At 37.6% G+C, this 23,751-nt stretch overlaps 1 protein-coding gene across 10 annotated transcripts in view; it reads left to right on the top strand.

Moving 5' to 3' along the window:
* The window catches only part of NEK11 (NIMA related kinase 11), a 72,255-nt gene that overhangs the window by 9,053 nt on the left and 39,451 nt on the right, over positions 1-23,751 (top strand). For 4 of the 10 annotated variants that reach the window (XM_015854045.2, XM_032442382.2, XM_015854044.3 and 1 more), the window contains exons 3-9: positions 4,982-5,147; positions 10,118-10,236; positions 15,067-15,131; positions 15,382-15,508; positions 21,385-21,534; positions 21,617-21,695; positions 22,186-22,271. In XM_015854045.2, coding sequence (XP_015709531.2) covers positions 4,982-5,147; positions 10,118-10,236; positions 15,067-15,131; positions 15,382-15,508; positions 21,385-21,534; positions 21,617-21,695; positions 22,186-22,271 — 792 coding nt within the window. The remainder of the gene's footprint in view (positions 1-4,981; positions 5,148-10,117; positions 10,237-15,066; positions 15,132-15,381; positions 15,509-21,384; positions 21,535-21,616; positions 21,696-22,185; positions 22,272-23,751) is intronic. The other 6 variants (XM_085538270.1, XM_085538268.1, XM_085538267.1 and 3 more) reach the window with 4 other exon arrangements.

The following is a 23,751-nucleotide window of genomic DNA, read 5'->3' as shown; positions in this document are numbered from 1 at the left end:
CAAGGGAAGGAGTTGTTCTGCTTGCATAGGAATGTATAAGTACAACAAGAACAAGCTATTTTGGAGGTTAGTAAAAAAACAGTCGTTGATGAAATTGAGTTTGTGGCTTTACTAATAGACTTGGCTATGGGCATGACAAAAGAAGCCCAGCATTTGATTGACAAAGTTGTACTTCAATGGTTAGGGTTTGAAATTGGTTTGTGGCTTGACTAATATATCAGTAATGGCCATGGGAGCAATAAAAGGAGCCCAGCATTTGATTTAAGAAGCTGTGTAGTAATATTTAAGTTCGAGATGTTTTGACTAATGCATAGACATATATATGTAACTACGAATAGCAAATAGCACACCTCATTTGTTTTTCAGTGACTATGCACATTCTCAATGTTCCCAGATGCCAAGTGCTGTTAACATCCTATAAGTGTTTCTTCCCTTAAATAAAATCAAGCATTCTCTCCAAGTAGAACCAATCCGTATACATGACTTTTTGCATTTTATAATTTCACCGGCTTTTTTTTTCCTCAGTTTAAGAATGAATGTATTTACATTATCTGACCATAGAGATAATGATGCTCCAAATATAACTGATAAAATGTAAAGACTGATGGCTTTAATTTTTGATACTGTGCTGTAAGCTGCAAGAAATGCAGACACTGAGGGCATGCAGAGAAATCTGTTAAGATTATTAGTAAAAGGTTTGCTGTATGTATTCTGTGTGAGGATAAGATGAAGATTATCATGGGTGCAGAAGACCAACCTAAATGAAAAAGTAGATTCCAGATAATAGGATGTCATAAAATTAGTAATTATTAATTGCAGGCAAAACCTTGGTGTTCCAAAATGCAAAAATGAGAGGTCTGAAAGGAAATGTGGAAACTGGAATGCCTGAAGGTGGACAAGTAACTTTACGTGTGGAGTTTCTCAAATGCAAAGGACAATGTCAAGCCAAAGGGAACTTGTGATATCGGGATGTAAAGTGGACTGAAAAGAGAGCTTAAGCTGGAGACAGGACGTTGTATCAAAAGTTACATTCCAGTGATGTAGTATTTTCAATGGAATGGCTATCAATAGGAATCTAAAATTACAATTTTAGAACTACGCAACTGTCTGTAACGGGTAAAACTCATTGACTGTACAGTATTCTGAAATAGCAGCAGACTGAGAAGCTGTAATGATGGGTGACTTCATTTTGTCTGTGTGCAGATGGTATCCTTATTACTGAACTAATAGTAGTCAGGCAGTGGTACAGACTGCCCAGAGTGGTGGTAAATTCACCAAGTCGTTCAAGAAACATGTAGATGTAGAACCTAGAGGTACAGTTCAGTAGGCTATACTGATGGTAGGTGGATGGTTGGACTAGGTGACCTTAGAGGTGTTTTCCACTCTTTATGATTCTATGAATTTCCCAAACAAGGTAGCTGTTGTGCAGACCGGACTTGAGACTGAGGGTTGTGGTCTGTTGTTTGCTTTGGTCCCCATTTGTAATACCATGCCTTCTCAGTCTGCCATTTAATGAATAGTATTTAAGAATTATTAATTAGATGGACAGTCCCTTAATTTTAATCTTTATGGCCAACTTCTTGTCCAGTTACAGATCCAGTACAAGTGGCTTTCTTATAGACTTGCACATGGTCCTAGCACTGAAGAGGTAGTTTTACAGAAGTCCAAGGGGATGAAAATGCTATTTACAAACATGAGTTATTCCACAACTCTCCATACTGAAGTCAGGGTGATTCAGGGTGAAATATAAACCATATGGAATAACAAATTCCCAGCTTTGCCCATTGATTATGTGCTAGCAGGTCTTGCTAATCTCTGCATGCAATTAATTGAATAACTGCCTGCATGAAATGAAATTTCTATTTAATTAAAACCTTCAAATTTGAATCATATATTCCTAGAGCACACCCTCTCTGTGGTAGTTTATTAAACATTCTTACCCTTGACATTAAAAAAGTAGTATTCCTCATACTTGGTTATCAGCAAGCAAATGTACCTAGTCAATAATTCATGTTGCAGTTCCCTCAATAAATGAAGTGCCTTTTGAGGTAGGCTGTCATTTAAAAAAAAAAAAAAAAAAAAAAAAAGGCTTCTGATCCAATCAGCCAAATTATATAATAATAAAGCATGCCGTCAATGTAAACAAATACCAGATGGACTGTAAAACATTTAATTTTAGGTTGGTGCAAATAGACTGAGATAAACACTGCTGTGGCATATTGTCAGTCACTAGTAAAGCTCAAAAAAGGTTTTCCACTGGGTGTCCGTATCCTCAAGGATTCCAACTTCGTGCTTATTTTCTCTTGTTTTAAATCTTGCTCTATTTCTCCCCATTTGCTGCCCATTACTGCACTTGTGCTGGCCTGGCTGCATTTCGTAGTGTGGCAGTGCAAGCCAGGAAGTTTTGCTGAGAAGAGCCAGGCAGTGTTCTGGGGATGTCCTGAGAACCTGGACACTATGGAGAAAGGACAGCTGCTTTCTGTGTACTGGGGAGCAGGCTCATCTCTGTTGTTTTTTCACCACCTCGGGGAATAACAGTGCTGTTATCAGTACCACATTCTCTAGGGTGGATGCAAACAGTGACAGGTACTTGTACTCTTAAGCTGTGAGTGTATTCACTACAGGGCTCCTTCAGTTGCAGTCAGTTCAAGATCAAGTTCAATGTCTGCACCATTAAATTGCAATAATAGGTTTTGTTTATATTTAAAATCTGATGGGTAGCACTTTGTTGTTTTCTTATGTCTGCTAATTTTAATTTTATTATTATTATTGACAGGTGGAAAGTCTATCAGTTTATAGATCTATCAGCTTATTTGTTATCACTAATTGGAGATAGATTGGAATGGCTTAAAGCACAAACAGTATACAGAGAGAGTGGGATGAGGTAGAACGAATTTAAGTACATGAATGTGTTTTCTGTATTAAAAAAAATATAGTTAATTTGCATAGATTAAATTCTAATTGAGGACATTTAGCTTCAGTGTTTTTTATTTTAACATTATTAGGAAAGAGACAAGAGATCTAGAGACTACAGTCCAGCTGTGAAACTTCTGAGAGGCTGACATAAGGTCTTTGGTAGTACTTAGTGTGACCAGCATGTTGAGGGAGGTGATTTGGCCCCTCTACTCTGCTCTTGTGAGACCCCACTGTACTGAATCCAGTTCTGGGGCCCCCAACACAAGAAGGACATGGAGCTGTTGGAGTGGGACCAGAAGAGGGCCACAAAGATGATCAGAGGGCTGGAGCACCTCAACATGAGTACAAGCTGAGTGAGCTGGGGCTCCTCAGTCTGGAGAAGGCTCTGGGGGGACCTTGTAGTGGCCTTTCAGTACCTCAAGGAAGCCTACAGAAAAGCTGGGGAGGGACTTTTCATAATTGCATATAGTGACAGGACAAGGGGAGATGGTTTTAAACTGGAAGAGGGTAGATTTATACTAGATGTTAGGAAGACATTCTTTACTGTGAGGGTGGTGAGACACTGAAACAGATTACCCAGATTGTTAGTTGATGCCCCTCCTTGGAAGCATTCAAGGCCAGGCTGGATGGGGCTTTGAGCAACCTGGTCTTGTGGGAGGTGTCCCTGCCTATAGCAGGGGGTTGGAACTAGGTGATCTTAAAAGTCCCTTCCAACCCAAACCATTCTATGAGTCTTTGAAATGGTAATCTTCATCTTGGTTGCATGACAGAAGTTTTCTTTGTAGATGCAAATGTCTTCCAGTTCTCACTGTGAATTAGCAATATGTAGTAGAAACTCAATCTCTTATTTACAGAAGCACACTTTCCTGATTTGTGTTGCCAGGAATGAATTTTAATAAGAAAAACACCTGTCTTGTAGTGTGACAGCTGATGACAGCATCCAAATCTCTGAGGACTAAGATGACAAGCTATCCCCACACATCAACACATCAGGCTTCCATTGCTGTCTTGGGCATACAAGGATGTTGCATTAAGTGATGTTTAACAAGAGCTCATTCTGTTTGTCAGTTTTGTGATGCGATCTATATGAAGGAAAGCATAATGTTCCTGTGTCAATGGACAATGACAATATTGTAGTAGGTATTACATGTCTTTGTACAGTGAGCCTTGTCTCTAGAGATGCAGACAAATCAAACAGCACAGCACACTAGGCAAGCTTAGGCAAAAATTCATGCATTGTTATACTAGTAACTGATGACTGAGATTTAGGAAGACATTTTCTTATGAATAAATACACTTTATTTTTCTTTTTTTCCTCCCCCCCCCTTTAATTTATTGAATTGCCATAATTTTATCACTGTCGTGTTTAACTCGCGTGTCTTTATAACCATGCAGTACTGAATGGGAGATCATTAAAAACACTGTGAGGATGTCCCTTTAGTGTGGAACTCACCTTTCAAATTACTGAAAATTAATCACTTTCTTTCAATAAAATACCATGATATTCTCTAGTAGTCTCAAAGTGCTCCTTCAGATATAGACCAATGATCCATGCCCGAGCGCCTGGTAAGATATATGGAAATGGTATGCTTTTTATGATATATGCTTCTTGAATGATATTTCAGCAGGAAGATCCCAACAGAATATGCTTCTTCTGAGTCTTCTGCACTACAGGTTTTCTTTTCAGGACAGTTTGACAGTAAAAACTGCGTATCTCCCAAGTACATTGTAGAGCTGAGTCTGAATCAGGGATTCTGTCATGGCACTTTTATGTGCTTAAGTTGAAGAATATAAATCCAACCCTTTTAATTTTTTTCTACTTCAGCATGTTTAGGGCCTGTCCGTTATTGCTAACTAACTACTGACATGTGACTATGGTGACTTCTGGTTTTATGGCATTTAAACACGTGCTCTTTGTTTACCCATGTTTGTCGACTTTCATATTGCCAAATACTTGGCTGATGTTACTGTTTTACATTTTAAGAAACTATGGTGGGATTATGAGCACTATGGGATTTTCCGTGTTTTTGTTTTTGCTAATGTGAATATTTGTTTGTTCCTCTAGAAAGGTTCTGAAGAAAATCTCCATTGGAGACCTAAGGCCTAATGAAACAGTTGAAGCAAATCTGGAAGCACAGCTACTCTCCAAATTAGACCATCCAGCCATTGTCAAATTTTATGCGAGCTTTGTGGAGCGAGATAGTTTCTGCATTATCACTGAGTACTGTGAGGTGAGAGATTTAGATTACTTTGAAGAAATTCGATGGAATGCATGCTTTAAAATAGGGACTTAACAGAAAACTAGACCTTTTTGTTTGTTTGTTTGTTTGTTTCACTCTGTTTTTATTTGTTAAGTTTGCTACCGCTTGCTAGTTGTTAGATATTTTTCAAACAAACTATTCGTGTGTGCTCATAAATTTGCAGCTCATAAACAAACCAGAGAAGAGAAAATAGGTTATTTAAACACTAGTTCATTTTGTTTACTGTAATTGGAATTAAAAGACCTAAGGCAGATATACTATTTGATTTCTGGATGAACTCAGAGAGACTGTACCGTGTATGCTCTACAGATAGGTAAGAGAGGATGAGATTGGGATTTTGAAGGCGCACTGTGAAATCTGATGCAAATGAGTAAGGGAAAGCTCTTGCGAATTGGAGCTGATTACAAAGAGCTTAAGGCTGATCATGTGGGTGATGAGTTTGGTAGCAGTATTTACTTTATAACGTGGAGAATAGTTGATGAGTCAGACCAGAGTGTAAGGGATACAGAAAATTCTGAAGTAGGAGACAGTGCTGGATAATTACCAGTTTGGTTTTAGGGTTTTTTTTTTACTGCAGCATTTAGCTTAAAACATGTTGATAAAATCTGTCTTAAGGCTGTAAAGTAAGTATTTAAACATGTTTAAGCCAACTTTTTAAGAGTTTATGAAACAAATGACTACTTTTGCATTAAATATAGATGGGCTGTTCTTAAAACATCTGTTATACATGCAGCGCTCTTTTAATGAATCTGTGAAGCAAACTGTTCAGTTGTGCTCTGCTAGATGTTTGAAATGCTTTGAAAGCTAATGACGTTGGACCCCTGGGTTGTCTGTCCAACATCAGGCTTGTATTAGCTAATCACATTTCTCCAAACATCCAACTTTGATGTGAATAATTAAAGAAGTAAAATTTCTGCCAGTCTCTCCTACCTTAGAAGCCTTCTTTGATGACAGTTAAATGCACGTTATAGCTGGGATTTTTTTTTTTAATAATATCTGAAATATTTTGTTATATAATCTGAACATTTGTTAATGTACTGCTCTTATATTCATGCAGAAATTCTTTGCTTCACGCTCTGAATGCCTGACAGCTGAGGCTTAATGGATTTTTATATTGTCAACTCTTACTGGAAATTCAGAGCTGAGAACTGAAGGATTATCCTAACTGTCCAGACATTCCCATGCACTGAGATTCACTGTCTCTCTGCCAGTGGTAGAAAGCGGCCTAAAACTACATCAGCTGATCCTGTAGAAATGAAGGAGTCTCCTTCAGCAGCATTATGGGAATACAGTAGTGTCTTTGGTCCACTGCTTTTTACATTTATTCTTCTGTCTGAAAGAAAGTTATTGGTGAATAAAAAAGGCGTGGTAGCAATCACAATGATAATCCAAACCTGTTGCAGCATGTCTTGATATCTTTTTTTATTTAGATAAAGTCAACTGCCCTGAATTGAAACGTTTTAGTACAGAGTAGTCCTAGAATCCAGTGGACAGGTACTCAAACACACATAAATGTATTAGAAAGGGGCAAATAAAGGATGAGGAAATTGATGTGTTCATGGTGCAGCTGAATCTTTTCATTTTTGAGTCTACTAGGTCAGGCCACAATGACACTGGGTTCACAAGGATTTGCTTCTGATTTTTCCAGAAAGGCGGACTATGCTGTGTTATTGCAATTAAGCAATTAGAATGTATTAAATCAGTTGTTCAGATAAGGAAAGTATAAAGCATGGTTTTGCATACCTTTGTATTTGCATACTGCCATTCTGTTTTACCTTGAGTATTTCTATGAGGTATACTTTTGTATTTACGTATCTGTAGCCAGCCTATTTAATATGGTGGGCATTGTGCGCTGCTATCTGATCTGTCCTTGTTTGGAAATCTAGTACATTCAGTTTCTCATGCATAGAATAATTACCTCTTTGTCAGTAATTTGTACTCTTGGGCAAACTCAAAATAAAGAATAAACATCAAGTTGGCATGGAAACAGAACTACCCTCTCAGCTTTATTCTGTTTTCTCCAAAGAACTGTGACTTATTCATTAGCTGCCGTACTTTGTTCGTTCTTGTTTGAATAGTGTAGAGTGAGCCTCCAATGCAGCTGCCCTGTCTTATACCTATCCTATGAACAAAAGGGAACACTGCTCTCCATTGCTCAGCTTGACATCTTTTATTATAACTGAATTCTCTCAAAATTATAGAAAAGAAGTATGTGTATTCTGTTTCAGTCTTTTTGTTGAGCTTTTTTGGCTGTTGTCTTGATTCAGCTTCTTACGTGTATAAACAATATGAACATTATCGCGTAGTTCAAATTTGAAACAAAAAATGAGCTTCAGCTTTTGTGAAACTTAGGTTTCATTTTGTGGCACGAATTGGACTTCAATCAAATACAGGTTTTATAAATGCAAACAAAGTAGGGCCTTTAAATGTTGTATCATTGTAATACATCAAAAATCAGAACTAGTCGCACTTTTCCTCAGGTAATTATTTCTGTCTGTTCACTGCATTCTCCCTGTGATGTGAACATACATATTCTAAGGAAATTTAAGGAGAAGCAATAATTAGAGCAATTAATGCCTGTTCACATCATCAGCCCTTGGCACTGAGCTGTTTTAAGCTACCGGTGTGTTTGATGCTCATGACGTTTAAATAGAAATTGCAGCCTGGAAGCTTCCTATCTCATTTCTACTTTGTTAACTTCCTCATGAACTTCATTATATTGGCTTTCCAAAATGCAAAAATGGGGTAATAAACTTCTTCAGAGTTTCATGGCTGCAGTATTTCAGCAAATTTGTAATAATCCATTTTTTATTTGTTTGTTGAGGGCACACATAGTACTTCATTTGACTGCTTTTGCTCTTCTTAGATAATCTGAAGGACCTTTTAGGTCCGTGTTTTCGCATCAGTGCGTGCTTGTGGGAAAGGGCACATTGGGAGAGTAAGAAACGGTGATCAGAGGCTGCTGCACTTCAGCTGTTTACCTGTTTAGTCCCCTGGGGATAGTAGCCAGCTGCCATGTGTTGGAGCAACCCCTGAGTCTTGGGCTACTGCTACTACTGGCTCTCTATGGTCTGGGGCAGCCATCTGGAGTATGTGAGTCAGTGCTTTTGAGGTGAGTGCAGGCTTAGACACAGCCCATCTGGTTGCCGTGTGGTACTGTACCTAGCAATACCTTTTCTTCCCTTCTTCTGATCTGCTGTGAGCAGCCAGGGGGAAGCTGTTGAACATTTGCAGTTGCAAGGAGGGAGCAGCTGCTCAGAACTCCAAGCTCCCAAAAGAGCTTCTCTCTGGACTGCTGTAGGGAGGCAGATGGAGAGTTGCAGCCATAAATGAGCTGAATCAAACATTTCAATTTAGAAATTGCAGGACGTTGTTAGGGAACACATGTATAATATGTGACAAAACACATTGGTGGTGGGTTTTTGTTGTTGTTGTTGTTTTTAACATAGTCACTTTTGAATACTGCAGCTCTTAGAGATTTAAGCACCGCAGGAATTATTGTAAACTCGTGTCCACTCAGAAATGTATGGATGTGCAAGGACAGAAGCTGCTTATTTTGTAGGTTAAGTTTGAAGCAGAATGGTTGAACCACTGAACAGGCTTCAACATTTTAAGAGTCAACATTACATGGAAAGGTTGATGATGGGACATGACATGTATCAACTTAACCAGTGGTTTGTTTGCTATATACTTACCACAGTGGTACAGGTTAAGCTATTTTCTTGTGTATGGCAAACACACACACACACATATACAGTTTGATTTTATGCCGGATGTGTAATGCAGAAGTAATGATTTATGCAGAATAAGTCATCCTGGTGTAAGGTAATTAATCAGTAGAATACAGTATAACTCACAGTCCCTTTGCTCTGGGATTAGTTACCTCAACACAGATCTTGCCACTACTGTGCATTCTTCTAAACAAATTCCAGTTCTTTTATAACCTGGATAAATAACCAGCAGGCAACCATCTCTCTCTTTTTTAGCAAAATAAATAGTTTTCATTTAACTCTCCTCAAGAGCCTCTTTCATCATGCAGTTGTTCAAATGATTTTTTCACATATATTCATTTATGATTTTCAAGCGGTCTTTTTCTTTATATATCTTCCTGTTTATTTGACATTGAATGCTATATATCACATAGCTTCATTTTGAGTGTTACATCAAAATTCAATTGTAGCTTTTAATTAAATATTCCCAATAACACATGCTACAGATTCTAGGTGCTTGAATTCTGCTTTGTTTCTGGCAAAAGACTACGAAAGAAGGAGAAGGTATCATAATTCTTTTAAGAAAACTGTATTTTAAGAGAACTGGAGAGTTTATTTGATTATGCTTATTTCAACATAGTAAATGAGTGTCTCTTGACTGTGCATTGCTTGACCTAAGTGGCAGTGTTGTCCTCAGAATTACAAGCCATTAGTTAGGCAGGCTGGGGTAGAATCATTTTGCCTACTTAGGTGTTTACGTTTGAGCAACTCAGTGTAGGCCATCACTGAAAGCCTTTGTAGAGAAACAGTGCTTGTACTGCATAATCTATGTCTTCCTAAGGCAAGCACCTAGATGGCAGAGATAACTGCACACTAGCACTGCATGTTCCTTTTTATTAACTATAAAGGGAGTTTGAGGTGACCATCTTAGGCGTACCTGTTTAAAACTGGTTGATGTAAGGTGAGAACAGCAGAGAACTTTGGTCATTTTGTGTGATGCTAAGCGAGAACTGACCTACTTTCTCTTGGCAGCCAGACTGCTTGATCTCATTTGAGTCCTCAGTTCTGTGTGCTTCTGGTGCTGTGAGACTTCAAAATTCACGTGCAAGCAGTAATTTTACTGACTACGTGCTATGGAGTTGTAAGAAAATGGAGTCCTGTGTTTTCACAAAGGAGAAGACATTTTAAAAACTTACTTTAAATGTGCAAATTTGTTGTGGTGTTTTTCAGGGTGGAGATCTAGACTATAAAATTCAAGAGTACAAGGAATCTGGGAAAGTATTCACGCAAAGACAAATAATAGAGTGGTTTATACAATTGTTACTTGGAGTCAACTATATGCATGAAAGGTACAGTCATTTTAATACAGGAACATTTGGTTGGGAGGGGACTGAGTAACCTTTTATGTTCTTGTACATGTTCAAATAGAAATTAAACCATATTGATTATTTTATTGCGTATAAAATCCTATTTACCAAGCTGCTATAGGATGTATGTAGTAAATGTAAAGTGTAATCAATTAGCTACCATGCATGAACACTGTATGTTACATCTATTAGCAGTGCAGTAGTTGATGCCTTTCAGTGTTAAAAATGGAAAGAAAACAGTGTTAGATTTCTAACAGCCAAGTGAAAAATCTAACACCATAGAAATTTGTTCAATATTGTTAGAGTAAATTGATGTTAAAGTTTAAAATAAAAACAGCATTTTGAAGGGGATTCAGTAAATAATTTTTGCAAATGTTTAATGTGAAGAATCAAATGTATATGCTTGATGTGGTCCCATTGAAATCAGTGAAGTTACAGGCACATAAGCATTAACATTACTTTTAACAGCACATCAAAGATTAACCTAACCATTTGCTTCAGGTTGTTCAGACAGTGGTATATTTTACATATACATATATATATTAGCACATTTTTTAACCAATAGTGCAAGATCCCACACCACCACAGACATCAAGTTGGTTATCTGATGGAGTGTCATAGAGTACTGGTTTAAAAATGTCCTTGCTGTAGGTAAACAAGGTCAGAAATAAGGTCTCAAAGAAGGACTGAAAAGGTTTTATGTGAGCCATAGAGATCCAGCACTCAACTATCTCCTGGTAGCATGCTCCACACACAGCTCTTCCCAAGTTTGCACTGTGTAGATCACAGGTTTGAGCAGAGATAACAACAGATAAATACTTACCTGGTCATCTCCATGAGTGCCTGCAGTGTTATTATATGGGCTGATTTCAGTGATTTAAACAGTTCCCTCGTTGCCATTGTAGCAGACGTGCATTAAACCTGTTTGGTCCTCTATCTGTGTCATCTCATGCTGTCATCAGGATCTAGTTGTGACTACTTAGCACAGCAACAGATATGAGGGAAATGGTGCTGTGTGGAGCCAAGAGAAGAGGGCTACTACACAGAGAGCTGGAGGAACAGCTGCTCAGATAGAAATACAAGATCCCCTTTCAGGAGCAGTGACAGGTGAAGTCAGCCTGTATTTCAGCATCTTTTCCTCTCCTCTGTCTCCTCCCTGCTGCTTTTGTATGTTAGCAGCTCTGAAATACCATGTTAATGTACAAGGCAGAGTCCTTTCTGAAGACTTGGTAGCTTGAGAGTCCAAGATGTTTCATTGAACCATTGCACCATTATTCTTAAAAATGTTCTTGCTGCAAGGACTGTCTTAGAGACTAAGGATGTTTATCTGCAATCACCTTGTACATCATCTACTTTGCCACTTGTAAATAATTACTCTACACACTGTGACACTCGAGTTTAGGTGCCTGTTTTGGGGAAATGAACCAACTTGCCTAGAATAATGGCATCAATTATTAGTACAGCTGGTGGAGAGAAAAGATGATGTTTAAAGGTTAGGTTACACCTTGAATCTAGAGATGAGAATTTTTTTTTTCTTTTTTTCCATCTGAATATAAAATAGGTGGTATGAATACTATATTGAGGCTGAAAGAAGCGCCAAATTGATATGACTGTTTCAAATCTATCTCACAGCAGGGCTTGGGCCAAATTCAGTTGTTTTACCTTGAGCTGCAAGAGAGCAGTAGATGGGGACAGTCACTTGTCACCAAGAATGAGTATTTCTGAACTGAGCTGAACTGAAGTCTATAGGATACCTTTGACCTAAGAAGAGAGATGCCTAATGAGTTTTTGCACCTACAATGTCAAGCTGTAGAGGGAAAAAGATGGAGTAAATTGCTGTCTAGGACTCAGAACATTTTGGTTCCTAATTGTCAGTATAACAGAATGGATTACAGAATGGCTTTGGTTGGAAGAGATCTAAAAGATCATCTATTTTCAACTCCCCTGCTGTGGTAATACACGTGGGGTTTGTACACGATGTGCCATGCCAGCCCCACAGGCTGCACAGCAGGGAGAGAACTCAGGACGCCGTGTTTTTCAGTGTTCACCTAAGGTAGAAAGGACAGAGAAAAATGGGAATAAAAGTCCTTATTGTTTAACTGAACTATTAGTGCTTTTTGTCCACCTTTTTCTTGAAATCCAGTTTAATAATTTATCATAAAAAAGTTGGTAATCTGCAAGGTTCATTTGCAATGAAATTCTTTCTTTAATGTATGTCTTTAGATGGCACATTGTGTAGACTAATGCAAAATAATAGATTGCATGGGCTTACTTCCTTATGCCTCTGTTACCTCCTTTATTCCAAACATCCTCTTTGCCTGCTTTTGTTCTCTGCATTATTTTTCTCGTCTTCTACTTGCTGTCAAAAGAATCTTTTTAGAATTCCTATGAATTATTTTTAATATAATATACATATGTATGTTAAATTACTGGGTTCTCCAGTGAAAATAGCAATTTGATTTTCCAAACAGCATTTCATTTTCTGTCTTTGAATTAGAGCTATTTAATAGCACCTCTCCAGACACATACAAATGTCTTGACAGTTGTATTCGTATTTGCATTTCCTTTATTATGTTTTTAACTGTGTTCACAAGAAAGCCTATTCTCTATCTTATACAGCCAAACAATAGCTTAAATGGTAAAGCATAGGCTTTAAAACTACTTACAGAAATTCATTTGGATTACAGAAATATAAACATATAATAACAGTCCTCTGTATATAAATAAAGGAGTCACACGTTATTTCTTCTATGCTGATATGGGGAAAAAATGTATAATATATATTTGAACAGTGTTCTAATGGACAGCAAACTTAGCCCTGGAGAAGCTTCAGGTATTCATTGCCTATGGGCTGGACTTTCTTAAGCCAATTCTCAGAAAATCCAGCTGCTGTGGATGGGAGTTTTTATTCCAAAACAGCAAAAAATAATTATTTCTAGTTTTTGATGTGGACTGTTACATGATTGTGCTTCTTTAACAGCTTTAGTTGAACTTCTATGCTTTCTGAAAACCCTCATGCTGGAGATTTATCTCTAAAAAGAGCTCTTCTACTTTGCATTTCTCCCCCTCTATTAAGAAAAACTGCAGTTTAAACATTCATGTCTCTTACTTATGCTTCATAAGCCCCAAAGGAATAAGGAATATTCCATCTATTGTCTATTGAGTTTTCCATCTATTGTCTGTTTTATATAGTTGGAAGAATTTTTGAATTGAAGCTTGAAAGCTAAATTATCTAGAATTAAATAGATTGAGCCCTCATTTGTGTAACCAAGAAGAGAAGTTAAAGACAGCAGCATGATTTCAGTGATCTTATCTGCACCAAGAATTTGTGTGAAACCATTATCTGGTGTCTAGCTTGTAGCCCAACACACACCAGAGCACAAAATATATCCCTCAGCAATTAGACAATGAGACTGTTAATACATTTAACTTCTGTTTGAATAAAGCTGACCATTATGTTATCCATCACTTTCCTAATTTTCTTGAATAATATACCAACACTGAGATTTTGATCAGGTTACTGTTCATGCAAACAAAACTCTAGCTTTCAGTCTGCAGGATAGCAGGCCTTGCTGCTATTTATCTGCTATTTATCTGGATTTCATGTTGTCTTTTCTAGTACAGGACCCACAGTTGTCCAGAAACACTTAGTTCTCAAAACAGTTCTTCAGAAAGAGTGAAGAGAAATGCATTTCTGAGTATTTCACAGCAATGAACTACTTCAGATTCAATCAGCTCCCCCTGCTAGTAGGTTGCAGAGGATCTTTATTCAAGGAGGCTGCCCACTGCTCAGTGAACCACACTGCTTTTTCATTACTATGAGACAGCAATTAGGTACTCTATAGAACATAGGCACAGGTATATGTGTAGGCCAAACTTAAAACCATCCTGAAGTGTTAATTTCTACCCAGAATATCAATAACCACTTGGCTGACTGTCAAGTTAAATGAAGCTTTATTGGGTCCCAGTTAGGTCATGCTACTTTATTGGCAAAATACATTTATTTCTTGCTAGAATTAAAATAGTTGTTTCAGTTAAGGTTTCAGCTTTTGACTTGTTTGTTTTCTGATATATCCAGGCAGATTTTTTTTTTTTTAATCATATTGATACATAAAGGGATCTTATAATTACTGGTAATGCCAATAATTTGCATCAAATTTGAATCAGTTTGTCCCAGCGTGGTGTGTAGTGTCTGATGCTGCTTCAGTCCTTGATAAAAACATAACTCTCTAAGAGCTGGTTGCTCTCTTTCTTTTCCTTTTGATCTCTGTCTTTGTGAGGTTCTTTTATCTTCCAGACTATTACTTTAAAAAATTATACAACTACCCTAGTCTATATACGTATTTGTCTTTCAAGTGATACATTTTCTCTGAAGGAGGATTCCCTGAGCTTATTGCTGTTTTTCTCATCCCTTATTCTATTGTGATACATCTTCTTCTGGCTGCAAATAGTATGTAACACTTTAAAGGAGAGCTATACAGGAGTACTCGCTTTTCTCCTTTCCTCTGCAGCTCATTTTAAACCTGTGTCTTGTAACCTCTAGCTGGGACTCCTGGGCTCATTTTTATTATCCTGTCTGGTTAGGCTCTTAGCTTGCACGTGGGTGTCTGTGAACGCATCTCTATGATTATTTGAAACTCCTTAATGACATTGTCTCTGCATTGTTAAACAGAGTTGGACTGTAACATGGTGAGCTGTCCTTCCTGGCAAGGAAAGAAGATAAATACTTGAGAAACTTGCCAGTTGACTGTGAATCCTTCAAGTTAGATGAGATTGAATATATATATTTTTAAATGTTATTTTGTTTTACAGGCGAATACTTCACAGAGATTTGAAAACCAAGAACATATTTTTGAAGAATAATCTTCTGAAAATTGGTGAGATTTCCTTACTTTTGAAAGATACGTTTTAGTACGATAGAAAAATCCAGCAGACATTCTGTGAATAAGGTGATTCAAATAAATTTATTGCAACAACTTGGTTTCTACAAGCTGAGGGTATGGCTCTTCATATAAAAAGTGAAAACTGAGCCAGAGATGTGTATGAAAGAGGTGATAATCTCTAATGAATTTTAACCTTATTGTGCTTAATTGTTTAGGGGTGGATTTCTCTTGTTGTTACTTTTAGGGGACTTTGGAGTTTCTTGTCTTTTGATGGGTTCGTGTGATCTGGCAACAACATTTACTGGGACGCCATACTACATGAGTCCAGAGGCACTGAAACACCAAGGATATAACACAAAATCTGATATTTGGTGAGCAGTCAGCATGCTATTTCATTCGTATACATCCAATGAAAAGGAAATGTCATAAAGGGTAAAATGTCAACTGTTGCCAGGGTCGGCATTTAACTGTCTTTAGGAACTCCTGTCCTTTCCCTCTCCCTTCCTCTCCCTTCTCCTCTTTAGAAACAGTTTTTATCATATCATGACCTATTAACTGAAGTTAGATGAGTCTCTGCTGCTTTTTGTTATCAGGTTAGTACAAGGACTAGTAAATTTGAATGTCTGTTCCTACTGAGAAGCTTCTCCAGTTGTTAGATATAAATACTTTTGATAAAGCTCATGAAAGCTCATTTCTTATTGCTTGACACATGAGAAAAGTCAAGTTCTGCAATTGTTTTGGGCTCTTTGGTTTTTAGGGGCTTTTTTTAATGTGACAGCTCATTTTCCTTCAGTCAGTAGCTTCAACTCATTAAATAAATTGGTTTCCTTCAAAAAGTGATAGCAAGTTTCTACCTTAGGGAGAAAGGTAACATTCTTAGCTTCTTTCCTAACAAAGGCTGGAAAGTCTCAGTCTTAATAAAATTGTTAGGAATTTTGCCTTTGAGTTAATTTGATCCCAGTTTTATCTGACTATGCCTAATTATATTGTCATCACTGCTTATAATAGTAATATCTATACATAAGGCATTTATATAGCACAAAATATTCATTCCTTTTATGGAACATAAAACCCAGCAGATGGATAAAATGGATAAAATGACAGTATTTTTGCAACTTGAGGAACAATATATATATATTTTCAATTCTGACTTCAGCAGAGAAAATGTAGGAACGTTAAAAAGAACCGTTATTCTATGTCTTATAATTAATTTTTTTATCTGAGCTTATATTTGATGAGGCTGGTCTTGTGTCCTTCAGAGCTGACTATATTCAATGGCCCATTGTATGACATCCATCCATGAGAGAGGGGGAAAGGACCAAAAGATCAGGTGATCTGCAGACCAGTCTGTTCCATTTTGCATAATTTTAATGCAGTGACATGTAAGAAGCCCTAGTAAAGGTGAACTCCATATATGAACTTCATACACCTAAAGGAAGACTTAGCATCTAGGCTTCAGAGCTCAGCTCTGAGGTAGCATTCAGGAGTATTACAAAACAAGATAAAGAGCTCTGACATGAGTAATTGCATTTACTGTCTGAACCATCTAGCAGGAGGAGCAGAGTCACTGTTTGTTCCCATTTAATGACTCTGCAGGACATAGGCTAGGGCAGGTGGGAGTGCAGCACTCATTGCTGACAGCTCAAAGACCCAGCTCAGTCCATGAGCACAGTCATGCTGGCCACCACAATGTCTTGTGCAGCTGCTGGCCTTGTGTAAAGGGAGCCTTGGGGAGATCCTGGATATACTTGCCTGGGGAGCAGTGTGTGGCCAGTCAGCCCAGTTCTGCCCTGACTCAAGGGAGATGATGAAATCCTTATGCTGCTTTGCAGGATATTCAGAGCACACAGGCTTTTCCACACCAAAGAATTAGGAGCTGCTTAAATGAGAATCTGTAATCTGTACTGGTGTGTGATCTAGCAAGGGTTTATGTGTATAGATTCTCCAGTGCAAAATCTGCCTTCCAGTGCCACGACTATCTTGTTTCTGAGAAGATAGGATAAAGTGTATGCAGACTATATTTTTTTCAAAGTTATGAGTGTATTATGGCAGAACTCCATCCATGAACTTTGCAAAAGGTTTGTCCATACTACATATTATAAATTTTCTCAGAGGCCAAAATGATAGCAGAAATAATTTAGTTGAAAAACAAATGTATTTGTCACTTAGAAACAGAGCAAATTCTTTACGAGAGAGGTATAAATAGCTTCCTTTTTGTCTTCCTGAGAAAAAGGAATGTCACATTTGAATCCGTTGTACTCAGCTGCCAAGTACTGTCAGGTTTTGACAGACTGTTTTTCTATGGAGATTGGATGAGTTGTGCTCCCTGTGCCACAGATCTTAGGACTTTCCTGTTAACTGTGTTTGTTACCTCTGCTTCTGCTTCAGTTTGTCTTTAACTATCTAAAATTTGGCTTTTTGTGGGTTGTTTTTCTCTTTTTTGAGTAACGTTTAAATGATTGATTTTTTTTTTTTTAAATATAATTATTATGAAACCTGGAACTTTCCTATGAATTTCACCCTGATTTGTGTCTTTACAGATACCATATTACTATTTTGCCTCAGATTTTCCAAACTATATGTCTTCAAGAGAAGCACTAATAAAATTGCAATTTAAATTAATATATATGTCTAAATTATCTTTTTCCTCCCAAATTCCTCCATCTATTCCCAAACAACTGCAAAAAAGACCCCTTTAGTTGATTATGCAGGTGCAGTAATCCTAGAGATATTCATTTTGGGACAAATATTTGATTTCAGAATTGAAGGAGTGCAGATTATTCTGGATTCTTAAATATTTAGATGTGGCTTTTGATTCTGATTACTTTCAGCAGCCCACATACAGGTAGCAACAAACCAACTAACTATTCTATAGTACTTAATATAAAAGGTTATGTATTGACTGGATGAACTACTAATGCTGTAAGAGGAGTTTGGTACCTAACACAGAGTGAACACAGAGTATGTGTGCTTTTGGGAGACTCCTCAGGCTTTCAGAGTTTCCCAGATGTTAATGGCTGTGGGTTTGGAAATGGATTATAAAAGCTGGCAGGTTTTGTGAAGATGGAAAATGTTTTAAAGTGCCAGAGAGATGCTTTGACTTCTCACTGGAACGTGCAGTGTAACCGCAGTAAATATATATAAGTAGCAATACTGTAAACTGCATGTGAATATATATATTCAAAAGCTGCTGTGTGCTCAGCCTTCATCCCTCTCTAAGTTGACAGACAAGAGATTCTTTTGTGATAATTCAGTGGACGTATCCATTAAGCGTATAGTTATTTAAAAATCAAGTGAGATTTTGGGTTCACAGACAACCTGGATCCTTTCTCACAGAAAGATTTCACAGAATTTAATTATTGTGAGAATTAGTGTGCTGCTCTTCTTTCCATTTGGTTTTAACAGACTGTGACTCAGATCTACTTGTCTCCATTAGAAAGACACCAACAAGTAACCCCCAGAAATTAATAATAGCTTCTGCTCAACTCCAGAGACAGAAACTGTGCCATAAAGACCTGAAAAGCACTGCATGAAAATGTCGTGATGTTACATACAAAGCTGCTCCTAAAGTAATGCCTCCTATTTTTTTCCTATTTGTATGCTATGTGAGAGACAGATGGTGGTGGTACGGCTGTAAAGGCTGAACCTTCTCCCAAATATTCTTTTACACGTTGTTGCCATGTGACAGATGGCAGCAGAGGGGCAGTACTACAACATGATGTCTGACATGGAAGAGTGTATGAAGCAAAGGTGTGTAATTAAATTCCTCCATGCATAAGAATTGCAGCCACTGACATCCATTAGCACTTGCTGAACATTTATAGAGACCAAACAATGGATGTGAGCACAGTGGTGCGTTTCAGCAGTGATGACAGTGAGTCACCTCCACGGAAGCATATTCCGTGTGTAATATAAGTGTGACATGCAGGCTCTTGTTCATTGCTGGCAAACATGCATAGGTAATTCTGGTAACCATGTGCAAAAATAATGTTCTGTAACTGAGAATTTGCTCAATCAAATACAGCTAATGTGCTCTTTGAATTTATTGTAGTTTCTGAGGAAATAAAAAGGAGGCATTACTTTTGGAGCAACCTACATGTGTACATATATATATTCCTCTAAGACCCTGGAGTCAGCAAATTCATTGCACCTGCTGTTGTAGTCAGACTGAGATATAGAAGCCACAAACCCATATGCATTTAGTTTGTCTGGTTCTTAGTGTTTCATTAAAAAGCTAATGTGCATCTTACAGCATTTGGAGGAATGCAAAGTATTTCAGGAACATCTACGAAATATTAGAATGGATTAAAATATGGAGAAATTAGAGGTCTGTCAATCAATGTTGCAGATAATATACTGAAACATGTCCAGATGCTTCTATTTGTGCTGTAACTGAGCGTAAATGTCTTGAAGGTGAAATGACTATACATCAGTTTTGCTCAAATGAAGTGTTGTTTTGAACATTTATCAAATGTTTTTGCAAGCATAGGATGCTATCAAACCAAGTGCTCTGGCTGGATAGTTTAATAACCATTTTAGAATTTCATAACAATGGCAGTTGAACAGGCTGAGGTTATAAAAGTAATTAAATTATGTGTCTGGGTCATTGGCAAATTGGGAAGCAATTTTCTCTTGCTGAATGTGCTTATTACAGTACGCTTTGGCTTTGAAAGAACTGCTCAGAGAAATGCAGTCTGGAGGCTAAAGTTTGGTAATTCCCCTGGGGCAACTACAACTCAGAAGTTGTCCTGGGAAAAAAAGTCGCCTTTCTCCAGAATCCAGAGCATTTCTCAGCCTAGGAGGTATTTATTACATTTCAAAGAGTTGGACCTTGAAGTAAAATTTCTTTTCTTTTTCCCCTTCTTTTTATTTTCTCTTTTTTTCTTTTCTTCCTTTTTTGTTTTGTTTTGTTTTGCTTGTTGGTTTGATGGCCCAGATGTGCTTTTCCCTGGGTAGCCTGTTTGCTGCCCTGGCTATACCAGTATGCCTTGGGTGTTGTTTTTCATCTTTCTCCAAAGCCTCTGGTGTAGTCAGAGGGCTCATCTAGCTGTATAAATGGGCTTTCTTGATGTGGCAAATCCTGTTTTCCTAATGTCTCATTAAGCACTTTTTGGCTGCCAGAATTAATCCAAAACAGATTGATCCTGCAAAAAACAGTTTTAATACAGTTTGTCAGTCTGGGATTTTCCTTTCTTCTTTCTTCCCTCTGGTGGGTTTCCATTTTTGTTCAGTCCTTTCATTGTGCTTGATTCTATTGTAAAATATATTCTCAGGTAGTGATTATCTTGTTTTAGAGTTTAAACATACATCATATACATAGATCTTCTCTGTGTGTTACCACTGATTGATTTTGGAAATTTGAAAGCGGATTGACAACTAAATATTTAAGACACTATACAGTGATTTCGGTATCTCTATAGTTAAGCAGTTGTTAGCAAAAATGTTCTAATTATTTTCATATATAAAAGCACTGGTGAGAGAGCCTTCCTTGCCCTCTGTCCTTGTTTTACTGTATATGGAGCCTTGATTTCAGCTTTACATTAAATTACTATGGTTAGGCTGTGGTTGGACTTGATGATCTTTGAGGTCTTTTCCAACCTGGGTAATTCTATGATTCTATGATACTCTTGTTCTTTTGTTGCCAAATGGGCTGATCTCATTCCTCTTCTTTAACCAAAACCAAATGATTTAAATTGTATTCATTATTTGCTTCAAAGATAACGTTTATACACTTTTCACCAATGCTGTTCACTGATGTGTACTTCTGAATATCATCGGTATGCTTTTTTTCATACTGCTTCTGTAAATGACCACCATCAAACATTACATAAATGCCTGGAGCATCTCCCCTCTGAAGAAAGGCTAAGTGAACTGTGTCTGTCTAGCCTTGAGAAAAGAAGACTGAGAGGGGACCTGAACCAGGTCTATAAATATCTGAGGTGTGGGGGGCAAAGTGGTGAGTCCAGACTCTTTTCAGCAGTGTATGTGCATGTATGTATGTATGTTTGTACATGCATATAAGACTTTATATACAGATTGTACATCTTTCTTCCCTGCATTTATGCGAAAGGAATGAGGATCTCTCCTATTTGCAGCAATGTCTATTTGTGATCTGAATAATGAATAGTGATCTTTTCAGATGAAAAAGATTACATAATAGTGAGGCTAATAGGACATGCCTTATCATAATGTCGCTATGTATGCTACTTGAAAAATTAACATTATGCTACTTATTTTATTATTCAAGGTCTCTGGGATGCATTTTATACGAGATGTGCTGCATGCAACATGCATTTTCTGGACGCAGTTTTTTGTCTGTTGTGCTAAAAATTGTAGAAGGTGATACACCTTCTCTTCCTGATAGATATCCAAGCAATCTGAATGCTGTGCTGAGCAGGTGTGTTGTCCTCTTCTTTAGCTACTTCTTAAGTTAATTCAGATAATGACTGGATTATCACTACTGTTTTCTAATGTTTCAGCATGTTAAATAAGAATCCTTCGCTGAGGCCAGCAGCAGGAGAGATCCTAAAAATCCCTTATATTGATGAGCAACTAAAGGTATACAAGGCGATAAAGTGGTAGACGTCTGTGTTTCACAAAAGTAGAATGCAGATAGAGAAAATGTTTGGAGAAAAACTAAGTTAGCAGCCTGTGGGAACATTAATCAAGGGACTTTTTGTATCTAAATTACAACCTGACAGGCAGGGAGGCAGTGGGAAATTAAGCCCTTCTCACTTGGCATGCTAAATGTTTCCCCCCTTTAAAATTTCATGAACAATAAGGAGAATGGGCACTTATGCATAACAAGTGCAGATAGTTTGGGCCTAGGGACATGTAATCTTTGAACTCTTCTGGTTAGTCATTGTTTTAAAATGCATCTTGCTTTTTTGGTCCCTGCTTCAATGTATGCAATATATTACTTTCTAAGGAGGTAAGGAAGGAAACCGCTTAATCATTTTTTGCATTAGGACTGTTTTGGATAATAGGTTGGAGTCTGGACCACTTTGGCCCTAGGCATTGATATCACTTCTGTTTTATTTCTTTACAGAATTTACAGCACAATTTCACATGTATGACTGCAAAAGACAAGGGGATTAACTGGCAGGAAGAAGCTGCTCCCATTTTTGATGCTGTGTAAGTATTTTTAAACATTTTGTGGGCAGCTCTATAAAAAAATTATAGTGTTGCCAAATACTATCCTGCTCTGAACATTTGTTTGTGTTAATTTCATAACACTTTGCCTTTAAAGGGATTTTGCCATTTCTCAGAAATACAGGACCACCTCACTGTGCTCACATCCACTGGTTGGTCTCCATAAACCTTCAGCAAGTATCAATCAATGTCAGTGGGGGCACTGTTTTCCACATGGAGGAATTCAATTCCACTCCTTTGCTTCAGACGTGCTTTCATGTCAGACTGCCCTTCTGCTGCCATGTCTGTCACATGGCAACAAAATGTAACGGAATATTGGTGGGAAAGTTCAACCCCTCCTGCCATACCACCCACATCTGCCTTTGCTATCGCTGGCCTACATAATAAAATAGGAGGCATTACTTTCAGAGCAGCCCTTGTACATTCAAAATCAGGATTCTGTGATCCAGAACTAACAACACTTGTGAGGGGATTTGCCTTCTTCCTCTGTTCTTTTTGTGACCCCTTTTTCAGTGTGGGCTTGCCGTTTTTCATCTGTGGTCACTTTGCAGATGCTACCACCTCTACTTGCAAGCATTCCTTTGGGAGGAGTGATCAGCTACAAAATAATTGTTTAAGATTAGTGATAAGGAGAATAAGGATTCAGCAGAATCTTCTGTACACTGTTGTTACTTGGTGTGACTACTTGGAGTGTATCTGTAATTCTCTGTTTTGGTTTCCACTTTAGTATAAACACATGGATGAACTTTGCAAGCAGAAGTGTGAAAGGCAGTAACAAATGATGCTATGTTATCTATTTTTTGCCACTATTATTGATTCTGCTAGAAATAACCATTTGTGAGTATGCTGGAATCCAAGAATCACACTTGCTGATGTACTCAGAAAATATTAGGCATATCTTTTGTCTATTGCTGCTGTGTTTGCATTGACTTAATTAACTCTGTGTGCATTCCTGTCTATTGAAATGAAATGTAGTTAGCTGCAGAGGTATTCCTCAGAGATACACCTTAACTAGTTTTGAGGAACTGAAACCTTGCCCAAATGTTATGTCAATTCTGTATATATTACAGAGTGTTAAAAACCTATTAAAATATACACTATGTGAATCTTCAAAAAACTTGTAATCCATTCCTTTGTGGTTGTTTGTTTTTTCACTTATAATCTGTGTAGGATTTCAGATTATCTGTGTGCATCAAAAAGCTTTTGGGATGCAATATTTTTACCTGCAAAGTACATACCCAGACTTCAGCTATCACTTTGCTTGTAGAAAAGGACAGATGTAATATCCTGGAGTCTGTAACTACTCGAGCAAGTTCTAAATACAAGTATCGTCTTCTTATACTTCTGTGAAAAGCAATTTAAAGCTTTTCCTGGGCCTAGCTCCAGAGTCCTAAAAATTGTGCAGCTAAGGATAACAACTATCTTTATTAGAGCATGGAAATTTACCTTGAACTTTTCAAGT

Source organism: Coturnix japonica, chromosome 2 (genome assembly GCF_054131305.1).
Source record: "Coturnix japonica strain WE chromosome 2, WE-NBRP24, whole genome shotgun sequence".
Classification (NCBI taxonomy): Eukaryota; Metazoa; Chordata; class Aves; order Galliformes; family Phasianidae; genus Coturnix; species Coturnix japonica.
This window is presented reverse-complemented; position numbering and strand designations above follow the sequence as displayed.